Raw genomic sequence first — 13,649 nt, 5'->3', positions numbered from 1 at the left:
ACTCCTTTCATCTTACTGAACCCCAGCTGTCCCCTTTGACGCAGCCTTTCTGGCCATTCTTTCTAGGACTCGCTGCACCTTCACTCATTCTCCTTAGCTCCCTGGTCTAGGTGGAGGAGTTGGAATACGCCTTTCTTCCCAGTGGCACCTCCAGGTTCCCTACTTCCTCCATCCAGTAATCACTCTTCCTTTAAGGTTCATCTATTCATGTCTACCACCAATCCAAATCCTGGTATAGCTGTGTTGGCTACAGTCCCAAATCACTCTCCTTCCTTCCTCAATGAATTTGGCATCCAGCTCACAGTCTTTCTCTCCTCCCAATTCCTGCCCTCATTCTACAGAACTTCAACATACATACTGACTCTCCCTCAAATACCCTAAACACTCACTTTCTTAACCTACTCTCCTCCCTGAACTACTCTTCCACCCCACCTCAGCCACTCACAGAGATGGTAATACCTTCATCCTGCCACCACCTACAAATGTACTATACCTATGTTTAAGAATTTGGAGAACCCCTCATCCAACCACAATCTATTTCTCTTTGCTTCTCCCTTTGCTTTCCTTTACAAAACCCTACACTTCATCCACATTGTGATCTCTAATCACTTGACCCTTTGATTCTCTCCCATGTCAGCTTTCCTGCATTAACCACTCTCTCCTCTTCTCCCCATCTTGACCCATTGGTGAACCAATTCAATTATATACTGTCCTCTTCTCTATATCACTGGTTATAGTTAGCCAAGCCTCAGTCTTAGATCACTTCTACCATTCGCCACCTTTGCTCCTACACGTGGGCTAATCAAGATGGAGAAAATTATGTAACAATTCTGACTGGGTTACACAACCTCAACCAGGCCCTCACTGCTGTTAGGCAATCCTATTAAACCCCCTTTTATCAACTTATTATCTCACTCTCTACAATGGCTCTTCCAGACCTTTTCATTCTTCCTCTAATTGCCCATAGCTGCCTTTCCCCCAACTCTCTATCAGCAGAGAACCTTGTGTCTTATAGAAAAATTGAAGCCACTTACTGTGAGCTCCCTCTTGTCCACTCTCCCTAATCTCCTATCCCTCAAGTGCCTTCTACCACTAGATAGCCTCCATTTCCCAAGTCTCACATGAAGTGGCCTTACTCTTACGAAGGCTCCCTATCACCTTCAGAATCAAATATAAATGTACAAAAATATTTATAGCAACTCTTTGTGATGGCTAAGAATTGGAAATCAAAGGAATATCCATTAATTAAGGAACAATTGAACGAGCTTTGGTATATGATTGTAATGGAATATTATTTTGCTATAAGAAATGACAAGCAGGATCATTTCAGAAAAACCTGGAAAGACTCATATGGACTGATGTATGGTGAAGTGAACAGAACCAGGAGAACATTGTGCACAGTGACAACATTTTCATTTTATGAGCAATTGTGAATGACTTAACTACTCTCAGCAATACAATGATCCAAGACAATCCCAAAGAACTAATGATGAAGCATACTATTCACCTCCAAAGAAAGAACTGATATTGATTGAACACAGACTAAAGCATGTTATTTTGTGCCTTCTCTTTTTTTTACTTGATTCTTTTTATGTAAAATGACTAACATGGTAATGTTTTACATAATGGCACATGTATAACCTATACTGATTGTTTGCAACCTTGGGTAGGGGAGAGGGTAGGGAGGGAGGAAATGAGAGAAAGAGAATTTGGAACTCAAAACTTTAAGTAAATAAATAAATATTAACCCAATAATAAAAAAAGAATCAAATATAAATTCTTCTGTTTGGCATTTAATGCCTTTCTCAAGTTGGCTCCAACCTAATTTTCCAGGCTTATTATCCACTACTCCCTTTCATACACATGCACTCTGTAGTCCAGTTTTTCTTTGTTGTCTTTGTAACCCACCCACTCCTACACACACCCCTAGCCTAGTCCTACCCCTTCTTACATCTCTGACCTGGCTCCTCCCCCAACCCCTCCACACACCCCTGGCCTGGTGTCTTAATAAAGACTTGTGACCTCATACCACTCATATCACTTTGTACTCCCCTTTGATAGAATTATAATATTTTAACTTGGACTACATTTATCTGTGTACATCTTTTCTCTCCGATCTCCACAGAAACAGGTTATAAGCTTCCTGAGGGATGAGAACCTGTGGTTGTTCACCTTTTGGTTCCCTCATATACAAGCGTAGTAGCCTACTGCATATAAAAAAATAAGTGTACAAAACTATGTGAGACTTGTCAGCCTTGGAAGTCATTTAGTGCATGCCCAACCCGAACAAGAAGCCTCAGCCCCTTTTCTTGATCATCTAGTCCCCATTTGAAGTTTCTAATGATGAAGAATGCAACAGTGATTTCATATTTGGAGAAGTCAGACGATTAGCAAGTTCTTCCTTATACCAAATTGAAACCTGCCTCCATTTCTACTCCTTTTTCTCTAATGTTTGTGATCAAGCAGAATAAATATATCCCCCTTTCACATGAAAGGCCTTCAGGTATTTGAAGAGTGTTTATGCTTCTCCCTATCTTTCATTTCCTTGGCTTAACAGACCCAGTTCTTCATAAGGCAGGGAAGTCTCTCCTCTGACACCCTCAGCTTAGACAAGTTCTTCCCTTTCAAAGGACCTTAGATACTCCTTGGCCTTCTCTCTCCCTGCACCTTGTACTGTAGTTAACTATCAGCCCATTTTATGTCCCTCCATTGTAGGACAGAAGTCTTCAGTTTTTAAGTTCTGTACTGCCAGCCTTTAGCACTTTGGAGACACTTAAAATGTTTGTAGGATTGGAATTTGGCACGTTCCTGTCTTGCTAAAATCTTTCCTAAAATGTGGTGCCCACTTATAAAATGGGGAATGGTGGGAAGAATGGTAGGCTTGTGAATGTCTTTTGGTAGGAAGTCCAGTTTCTCTAGCACCATCAGTGAGTGCTCACAATGCAGGGTGAGGCAGAAAAGTATGCTGAAGAGTGACTTCTGACTCTTTTGCCACTCCAGGTTTCTGCACTGCTTCACTTGCTATTTAGCAGCCTACTGAATTTTACACAACTTTCTCCATGCTTTTCCTTTAAAAAAAAAAAGACTCCTAGTCCCTCCCCTGCAGGTGCAGTCTATTCCCTTTAATTGGGAAGCAGTTGACAAAGCAGTCAGAGAGGAACCCTGGGTGGAAAGAACAGTGTCATTACTTGGGAGCATATTGTTACACACTAAGCAAAAATTTCTTTTAACTCTTTATGGCTTCACATGAGCCAACACAGTGGAATTCCATATTTTTCACCTATTCATAAGGGGCCTCTGAAAAACTATTAGCTTTGTACCTCTCAAAGCATCTATCCAGTACTCAGGTCACAGTAAATACTTGTTTTCAAATTCAAATTCTTCAAAGGCCCATTATTTCCTCGGTCAAAACAACTCCTTGTCTTCCCTACCACCCCCGCCCCCAACCGAAATGATCTGCTACAAGATCATGGTTGACATCAGCTAAATATCTTGGAAAGAGATCTGGGCAGGGAGACCTGAACATAAAGTCAGCCTTCTTCTGGCTTTAAGTCCCAGTGCAAACATGCATGAGTCCTCCATGTATGGATACACCTTCTGATGGGCAGTGGACGTGTGAAGTTTACAAAATGAATCCCAAGTACTTTGCCCTGGTCAGGCCTGGAAACAACATTTGAGATGAAGGATTGACAGAGTCACACCATCTGGCCTCCAATGCTTCAGAGGATTCTTGGACACAATCTGGTCCTTCATTTTACCAATGAGGAGACTAAGACCCAGAACCTCAGAGCCCTTAAGTTATAAGCAGGAGAGCTGGAATTGCAACTGACATCCTCTAACATTTTAGTTTTCTCTCCTCTACAGACTACTGATTTCTCAGAGCCTATGCCAGCAGAAAGTAAGACCTCCCAGAATCTACCAAGTTGGGAAGCTTTCCAGTCCTGGGCAACCAACTGCCTGCTGTCTGCCTAGGTGAGTCTGGAGAAGCTCCCCATGGCAGGCCGGCCAACAGGTGATGGATTCTGGGGGGGATCAACTGTATTTCTGTTGTCCAGTGATGAGCCTCAGAAACAAGGGGAGGTTCCTCAACAGCTGGCTGCCACAACAGCACTCCAAGTCTGTCTAGCAAGTAGGAGAGATTGCGATCTGCATCAAGGAAAGGATACTACGCAGGCAAAATCCGTTCTTTTGAGTGTCGATATTAAGTAAGTACTGATCAGTTGACAAATGGTAAAGAGGAAGGCAACTAGGAAACATTCAATATTTAGTAAGTGCCTTTTATGTATCATGTGCAATATAAGGATTAGTTGAGGAAAATGAAAATGTTAACAAAGCCAAAAACTGGGGGGGGGGGCGGGAGAGGAAGGGTACTATTTTCAAATATTTGAAAGGATGCCATGATAAAGAAGTTAGAACTGTGTTGGCAGAGTTAGGAGCAGTCAGTATAAATTAAGGGGAAACAAATTTTGACTTCCCAACAATTAGAGCTGTAGGCCTCAAGGCTCTTGGTTCCTAGAGGTCTGTGAGTAGCAGTTAGATGAGTACTTCTGGGAGGTGGCATTACAGAGAGCAATCACTCTTCCAAAAAATAGCTCAGAACGTAATAGTTGTAAGGAACATCAGGTCACGAAGTCCAACATGTACTATGTTGGAGCCAGAATCCTGCCTCCCCCCGCCAGCTTCCTGTGGTCATCCAGCCTCTACACAAAGACTTCAAGTGAATTTTAAAACCCTACAACAGGGGGGCAGCTAGGTGGCGCAGTGGATAAAGCACCAGCCCTGGAGTCAGGAGTACCCGAGTTCAAATCCGACCTCAGACACTTGACACTTACTAGCTGTGTGACCTTGGGCAAGTCACTTAACCCTCATTGTCCCACCAAGGGGGGAAAAAGCCCAAACCCTACAATTTTCTTCAGCTACACTATTTCACTTTTGGATAGCTCTACTAGGATAACTAACAGCCCTTTAAGGTTTGCAGGTCACTTTTACAAATGTTATCTTATTTAAGTCTCACAAAATCTTGTGAGGTAAATAGTACAGGTATTATTATTCCCATTTCACAGATAAAGAAATAGGCTCAAGGAGGGTGAATTACTTGTCTATAATCTAACAGTGTGTAACGAGAATTTGAACTTTGGTCCTTCCTGATTTCAAGTCCAGTGCTCTTCTACATGGAATTAAAATGTGCCTCTCTACAACCCACTCCTCTTAGTTCTGGCCTCTGGGGCCAAGTAGACTATGTGGCAGAACCACAGTCTAAACCCTCTTCCATATCAGAGTAAGGTTTTTTCTTTCTGTTTTTGTTTCCTCAGAGCCTAGTAGAGTCTGTCACATAGTAGGCACTTAAAGACATGTTGATTGATTGATGATAGTCCTTCAAGTACTTGAAGATGTCCATCACATTCCCCCTCAGTCTTTTCTTTGCAAGGCCAAGTTCCTTTGGCCAATTCTTATATGGCATAATCTTCATTTCCTTCTCTCACCACATAGATCACCTTTCTTTGAGCATGTTACAGTAGGTCAACAGCCTTCCTAAGATGTGCTGCTCAACACCTGAATGACTATAACCCCTCCTTTTGCACACTATCTCTATAGATACAGCCTAACGATGCATTTTGGAATTATATCCCCCCTCAAAAGTGACTAAAATGTCCACACCTTTTGAGCCAGAGATCCCACTATTAGATGTATACACCTTAAGGAGGTAAAAAAAACAGAAAGAAAAGGTCCATATACACCAAAAGATTTATAACGGCATTCTGTGTAATGGCAAAGAGCCAGAAAAGAAAGTATATCAGGAAATGACTAAACAAATTGTAGTATGTGACTATAATGGACTATCACTGTGCCATAAGAAATGACCAACATGAAGAATTCAAAGAAATACAGAATGAGGGTTGGTTGCAAAGTGAAGTAGGCAGAACCAGGAGAAACCCTATACATAATGATAATGTCATATATGGAAAGAACAATGAAGCAAAATTGAATATTGTTTGGCTCTAAAGCTCAGGAGGAAGAAGAAAATGATCACCTTCCACTACAGGTAGAATGCTGCACATGCAGTCAGACAGCATTGGTGTGGCGGCTGGCTTTTCTGGAGAGCTTTTGTAAAATGTTTATCCTGTGAATAAGAGAAAGTTCACTAGTATGGGGACCAGGGGAGAAGGATATAATTAGTATGTGATATAAAAACAGAAAGCATTTAGAAAACAAAAGAACAAGCGAGTTGAGCACCACAATCACTACCAAAAATGAGAGTAAGTAAATTTACTAATTAAATTAAATCCGACTTAAGATTACATGCTAGGGACTCATGTGCAGCTGACAGCACATTAAAATCCCTGGATCTTTTTCACAGGGTATATATTGTCTAGCTATGTCTCCTTCATCGTAAACTTGTGAGGTTGATTATAGGAAGGGAGGTAGGCAGGTAGGCAGGCAGGCAGGCAGGCAGGTAGGAAGGAAGGAAGGAAAGAAGGAAGGAAGGAAAATAATCATATATTAAATGCATAAGCACTTTTTACAAACATTATCTCACCTGGTCCTCACAACAACCCTGTGAGGCAGGTGCTAATATTCTCTCCATTTTACAGATGAAGAAACTGAGAGAGGCCAAGTGACTTGCCCAGGGTCATGCAGCTAGTAGCATCTGAGGCCAGATTGAACTTGACTTCCTGATCTAAGTCAAGAAGTATAGTTTAGATTTGGACACTAACCTCTGAGATTCCTTCCGCCTCAGTAATTTCTGAAGCAATTTTCATTCATATTTGAATCACAGAATATTTGATGCCCAAAAGACGATCCAAGTGCAACCTTTTAACTTTAATTTGGCTCATTATTCAGTAGTCAGTCCTGCTAGCCTACTGCTCCTGAAGTGGAGCACAAGTGTTAGGACACTTCTGCTTTTTCTGAGGCCATGTGATTTGGTAACTACTGGGAAGATATGTCATAGCTACCTAAGTTATTACAATTGTACCCACAAAGAGGAAATATTATTACCCTCATTTGGAAAGATCACTGGTTTGAGAATGAAAAGACCTGGGTTTGAGTTCTGATGCTTCAGTCAGTAAGAATTTATTAAATGCCTACTATGCGCCAGGCACCATGCTACACACTGGGGATTCAAGTCCAAAGAATGAAACAGTTCCTATGAGCTGGTGAGGTTGCAATCTGATACTTCACAGCTGTGTGATCTTGACAAATCCCTTAACTTCTCTGAGCTTCAATTTCCTCAGCTGCAAAGTGACACTCAATGCTTGTACCATCTCTCTCTCACTAGAGGATCGGCACCCAAACTCCACGTACTTTTATCATGTTCAAATAATGTTTTGGAAAAGAGTAGCCTTTTAGGCAAATCATTTCACCTCAGCATCTTGATCTGTAAAGTGGGGATAATTTGTACCCATAAGCTTTCATAAACTATAGAGCATTACATTAGAGAAAAGTGAGTTGTTATCATGACACACTGCCTTTAGGACACTCGAGGAAGGCACAGTTTCTAAATGGCATGTACACAGTCTAGGAATCTAATGGTGCTTACACTTGCAACACTTAGCAGGATTGCAGAATGACAATTAGAAGCAGGAGGGACACAGTAATTAGGGAGGTGACAATAAAAGGACAAGTGAAAGGGGCGGCATTTTTTCCATACATGCTGGAAGAACTGTTATCTCCAGAAAGTCTTATAAAAAGGCAGAGGAGGTAAAAAGAAGGGGATGAACAGCTGGACAGAACCTTGAAAGCCATCTAGTCTTCATTATACAGATGAAGAAACAGAGGACCACAGAAGGGAAATGATCTGCCCAGGGTCACGAGGGCAGCAAGCAAGAGAGGCAGGATTTGCACCTGGCTACTCTTGACTCCTAATATACAGTATCCTACCTCAGTAATAACACACTTAAGAACCTGATGCTGCCTTTCATTTGTGGCAAGCACTCAAGATCATCTTTAAGGAAGTAATCAGAAAAAGAAGTATTAATTTGGCACATCAGAGTTTATGACTCAAAGGGACCCATTCTACTCTAACCCATAGACTCTTTTTTTTATATAGTGAGGCAATTGAGGCTAAGTGACTTGTCCAGGGTCACACAGCTAGTAAGTGTCAAGTGTCTGAGGCTGGATTTGAACTCAGGTCCTCCTGAATTCAGGGTCGGTGCTTTATGCACTTCGCCATCCAGCTGCCCTTAAGCCATAGACTCTTTCTCCAAACTCCTCTTAAAATTTTTTGTTCCTACCTTGTTAACTTCTTATTCTTCAATCATTTGCACAAAACCTGAAATCTCACTTCCCTCGTGGACACTTTTCTAGCTGGGGAGAGGTGGGATTTTTTGGTTGCTGTCCTTTTTCCCTAGCCAGTCTTTCCTTGGTACTTCTCAAACTAAGCTTATCCTTGAGGGGCATTAGGCAGGCAATACAACTATTATTTATTATTTCCATTTAAGATTTAGGATGATGAAGGCCAGAGAAGAAAGGGGAATGTTCTGAGATCACATAGTCAGAAAGTGGAAAACCCAGAGCTCAAATCTCAGTAGGTTTTACGGTTCTAAGTTCATTTTTCTATTCATTACTATCATGATCACCATTCAACATTTTTTTAAAAAAAAGGTATTATCTGACATGACTAATGCAGAAATATGATTAATGTTATTATGTATATATATACATATATATATAACCTATATCCAGATTACCTGCTGTCTAGGGGAGGGGGGAGGGAGGGCAGGGAGGGAGAAAAATCTGAAATTGGAAAGCTTGTATAAACAAAAGTTGAGAACTATCTTTACATGTAACAGGAAAAAAAATACTTTATTAATTTAAAAAAGGTATATCTGTTTAAATTTCTTTTTTTAAAAGGGGGAATTGGAAATGTGACTCTTTTATTATCTAAAATACTCAAGGATATTTCACAATGTAATATTGTGTCACAAAGGGCTATGGGATATGTTCCAACAGAAGCCTGGCAGGCCCCCTTTCAGGAATGCTCCAAAGAGGCCTATGAGTGGAAGGTTAGACTAGGTAATAATCTCTATGGTCACTTCCAATTCTGAGAATCTAGGATCACCAAGCTTATTTCACAATTGTTTTATCCCAACTGCTACATCTTCCTAGTTAACTCAAAGGTACAAACTTCCATTTCTCTTTGAGAGTTTAGATTTGTACAGCACTTAACATAATCTCACAGAAATTTTTAAAAAGTGTTAGAACAAGAGGGGACATTCGTCCAATGACATCACTTTACAGAAGAGGAATCGAGAACCCTGTCAAGTGGCACCGCTAGCCAGGGGAAGACCTGAAACTAGAATCCAGCTCTCAAATCCAAGTCTAGGATCCTTCTACTCACTATGTCACTCACCTTATTTCATACTCACAACATGACAATGTGGGGTCAGTTACTGTTATTTTAAAGAAGAAAACTGTAATTTGTTCAGAGAGAAGAAGTGTGACTGGTCAAGCCAGGATTCAAACCCAGGTTTTCTGATTCCAACGTTCTTTCCAGCCCACCCATAGCTGTGGTTCTTCATGAGACCTAACCTTAACTTCCTCCAAATTAAACAGTTCCCTCAGAATACTGGGCAAAGTGCTCACCAGCCCTTCACCTTATCCTCTTTTTATTATTATTATTTTTTAATTTTTTTTAAAAGATAGGAAGAGCAGGAAATTATAGGCAGAGGGTCTGAGTTCAAATTCTAGCTTCTAGAGCTTATTAGTCATATGGTCTTGTAAGAGTCACTTTTCCTCCTCTGACATGTATTTTCCTCACTGTTTTTTTTTTTGTTGTTTGTTTTTTGGGGTTTTTTTTTTGTTTTTTTTTTTTTAGTGAGGCAATTGGGGTTAAGTGACTTGCCCAGGGTCACACAGCTAGTAAGTGTTAAGTATCTGAGGCCGGATTTGAACTCAGGTACTCCTGACTCCAGGGCCGGTGCTCTATCCACTGCGCCATCTAGCTGCCCCGAAGTTCAGTTCGGGTTTTTTTTGTTTTTTTTGTTTTTTGCAGGGCAATGAGGGTTAAGTGACTTGCCCAGTGTCACACAGCTAGTGTCAAGTGTCTGAGGTCAGATTTGAACTCAGGTACTCCTGAATCCAGTCCTGGTGCTTTAACCACTGTGCCATCTAGCTGCCCCCTCACCTTATCCACTTATTGAAGATCCAGTAGTTCACTGCAGTTTCCTTCTCTAACTATGCAGAGAAATAAGGCCATTTCCCTTTTCTAAGGGATATCTTCCACATTTTCTTTCTCTCCCTCTTTTGTGGCCCTCATGAATATCTACGCCTCCTTTGGTTCTAGCCCATGACTCTAAAGTCTTTGTAAGTACAATTTTTGATGGCTTTCTCTGACAAATATTGAATTTCCCAAGGTCATAAGTACAAACAACCAAAAGGGATCCCTTTGGTTTTCTTCTCTGATGTAAGAAGTCTGAGGTCTCCAATACTGCACAAGCACAATTTTAAAAAACCCAAGTAGATGAATAGCTTGGCCCTTTAAAAAACACACGTAAACAAATAGCTTTCAGCATAAAAATAGGCCTATAAGGCAAGAGATTGATCACTAGAAGATACAGAAAGGCACTTTTTCCCCTTCTCTGTACAGCTGGGGTCAGAGGTAAGAAAGTTTGCCTGGAACGAAGCCTTTGTCCTTCTACTGGGAGCAGGTGCCTTGGGGAGAAGTACAGCAGGAATAAGCTGGGAAGCATAGGTTTGCTCAGGGATGGAGGGTCCTCAGCCAGGCAAAGCTGTATCCTATCTTGTATCCCGAAAGAAGCCTGAAGGAAAAAGATAACCAAAGAAAGCAACATATATGTCTAGTGCCCTCAAGAATAAACCAGATGGACTGTGGAAATAGTTCTGGAAGATTTTCCTTTGGCCTTCTTGGGTCTGACCAGATCCAGTCACTGGGGTGGAAGGGCACAGGTCAAACATCAACCTCTCCACCCCACTTAAAGCATGGTCTGACAGGGACGGAGATCTTGAGGATTGTGATCTGTGTTCCCAGGGAAGTGTAGACAAGAGAGGTCACAACCTCAGATATTTAATGTGTTTTTAGGGACTGGATAGGAGCAGGTAGCAGAGTCAAGAATGGGTCCCTGGGGCGGCTAGGTGGCACAGTGGATAAAGCACCGGCCCTGGAGTTCAAATCCAGCCTCAGACACTTAACAATTACTGGCTGTGTGACCCTGGGCAAGTCACTTAACCCCAATTGCCTTACTAAAAACAACAAAAAAAAGAATGGGTCCCCTTTAACTTAGGGACCTGAAATAACCAGGAGATAAGAGTTGATTGGGGGATGGAGAGATGAGAGTGAGTTAGTCTCTGGCCTAACTCAGGCCCTTGTCCAAGTGGGGCATTAAGATAGTGGTATTTGGAGAGCAGAGTTGGAAGGCTGTGGCATGAAAAAAATATCAGGAGCACACAGCAGAGCCAGGTGTAGACCCCGCCTTCTGTCAAGCTAAGGAACACAGACAGTCCTTAAGTACTCTTTGCCCTGACCAAAGGGCTTGATCAAAACAGATAAGTGAAGAGAGCAGAATGTATTGTCCCCTCAAAACTGAACAAGTTGGCAGAGAGGGGCTAAGGAATGGGGACAAGTTGTGAGTGGATGGATAGCTCTGAGTTTATGTTGTGGGGTGAAGAGAATTTTCCCCTGAAGCTTCAGAGTCAGGTACAAGCAGTGCCTAAGGTGGTCATGTTCAGAGCAGAGAAATCTGCAACAAGCTCATGGCAGAATTCAAGAATTATTGCGAGGTGAGTGGGAGGAGGCTGGGGGTTTTCATGGGCATGGGAAATTACCTCCAGGCAAATGAAAGCCAGCTGGGGTCAAGCAGTGCGGCACAAACAGAGGGGCTTGGGAAAGATCCATGCTAAGTCTGGTATGAGCAGGCTATTGAGAAAACAGTATAATATTGAGAAAACAGAGAAGGGGAAACAAGGAATAGGGCTTCAGGTTCATGGGGAAGAGGAGAGAAGAGAAAGCAACTATATCTTGCCCATGGGTCCTGATAACCAGCAGAGAGCTAAAGAGGAGGGTGGCAAGGATGTCAGCACCTGGTACAAATATGCAGGGAGCTGATTTTTGTTTGTCCCAGAGGGTGGAGATGTGTACATAGACCTCTGGTCTTTCCAGGGTGTTATGCATAACCGAATGCCCAACCTTAACCCAACTGCCAGAATCTAAGGGTGTCCCCAAACCTCAGATCCCCTGCTTCTCAATATACAGGAAATTCCCTCCTCTCCCTCCTAGTCTTCTTTCCCATGGCCTCTCACATGTCCCAGATCTTTCCCCTTGCACCTGGGGGCTTGCTCCTCCTGACCCTAGAGGGTGGAGATGGGGGGAGGGAGTTGTGGCTCCATTCATTCTCTCCCAAAGGGTGCCCCTTTCTCTGCCTAGCACTGGCCCAGGTATCCCTCCCCAAAGCTTTGCAAATCCGAGGATTCACTCACTCCTCTGTTTTTAAGGCCCTGCCAAGTCCAGTACTAGAGTCTCCCCTATGTGATAGGAGGCCCCCTAATCCTCTTGTTTGAGGGAGGGTCCCCCCTTCTCTTCTTCCTGTACCGAGGGAGTAGGCCTCCATATTCCCCCTTTCCCTGGTTTGAGGCTGGGGAGGAGTTAAGTCTTCACATTCCCCCTTCCCCTGACTTGTGGAGCAAGGTCTCCACACTCCCAATCCCCTAACTTTCAGAGAGGTGGGTCTCTACACACCTCGTGCCCACCCCTGGTTGGGGGGGGGGGAAGAAGAGGCGGGTCTCTACACTCCCCATCCCCTGCTCAGGGAAGGAAAAGGTCTTCACACTCTGTATGCAGTCTCTGGGGAGGGTGAGGAGGAGGGGTGGAAATCCCACTGAATTGGGGAGAGGTGGGGGTCTCCTCGCTCCCCATCCCTCCTGCAATGTGGAGAGATGGGAGTCTCTGCACCCCCATTCCCCTTGCCTGGGAAGTAGTGAGGGTCTGCACGCTCCATAAGCCCCCTACCTAGGAAGAGATGGGGGGACTCCACATGGGGGGGGGGGCGGCGGGGAGGGTCGGATCTCCATGCTGCCCATGTCCCCTGCCGGTGAGGGGCGGGTGTCACCACCCTTACACCCCGGGCCCCGGGGTTTGCCACCGGGGTCCCCCTCCCCCGCCCCTCCCAGCTGGCCCGCGCCGGGCCCGCAGTGCCCCCGCGCCCCCCGCCGCCACTCACAGAACTCGGCCACGTAGAAGGAGACGGCGTAGTTCTCCTCGCACCAGTCCAGGGTGGACGTGGTGGGGCCCCAGTAGCCCTCTCGGTCCGCCCCCAGCGGGGCCATGGCGCTGCTGCCTCCCCTCCGAGCCAAGCCGAGCCGAGCCGGGCTGGCCGCCACCGTCACTCAGACAGCCCCGGCCGGCTCCGCCTCCTCGGCCTCCTCGGCCTCCTCGGCGTCCCCGCCTCAGCCGCCGCAGCCACAGCCCGGCTCCGCCCCGGGAAGAGGGCGGGGGGGCCCCCACAGACCCGGCCTGGAGGAGGAGCCGGGGGCGGGGAGAGGACCCGGTCACACAGATCCCCCGGAGGGAGGGAGGGTTAAAGGGGGCGCTGTCGTCATAGCGACCCCAATCCAGAAGCGGGGCCGAAGCGGATGCATGGAGGGGCGTGGGTGAAGGGGTGGGCACCTGCGTTGCCATGGTAACTGGACGGCGG

The 13,649-nt window shown here is 44.4% G+C and overlaps 1 protein-coding gene across 2 annotated transcripts in view; it reads right to left on the bottom strand.

The window, feature by feature from the left end:
- Positions 1–13,405, bottom strand: part of ACER3 (alkaline ceramidase 3) — a 216,768-nt gene extending 203,363 nt beyond the window's left edge. Inside the window, exon 1 of one of the 2 annotated variants that reach the window (XM_043998252.1) lies at positions 13,176–13,405. In XM_043998252.1, the coding sequence (XP_043854187.1) occupies positions 13,176–13,281 (106 nt within the window). In that variant the 5' untranslated portion in view covers positions 13,282–13,405. The remainder of the gene's footprint in view (positions 1–13,175) is intronic. The other variant, XM_043998253.1, reaches the window with a different exon arrangement.
- Positions 13,406–13,649: the final 244 nt, after the last annotated feature.

The sequence above is a fragment of the Dromiciops gliroides genome, chromosome 3, assembly GCF_019393635.1.
Source record: "Dromiciops gliroides isolate mDroGli1 chromosome 3, mDroGli1.pri, whole genome shotgun sequence".
Classification (NCBI taxonomy): Eukaryota; Metazoa; Chordata; class Mammalia; order Microbiotheria; family Microbiotheriidae; genus Dromiciops; species Dromiciops gliroides.
This window is presented reverse-complemented; position numbering and strand designations above follow the sequence as displayed.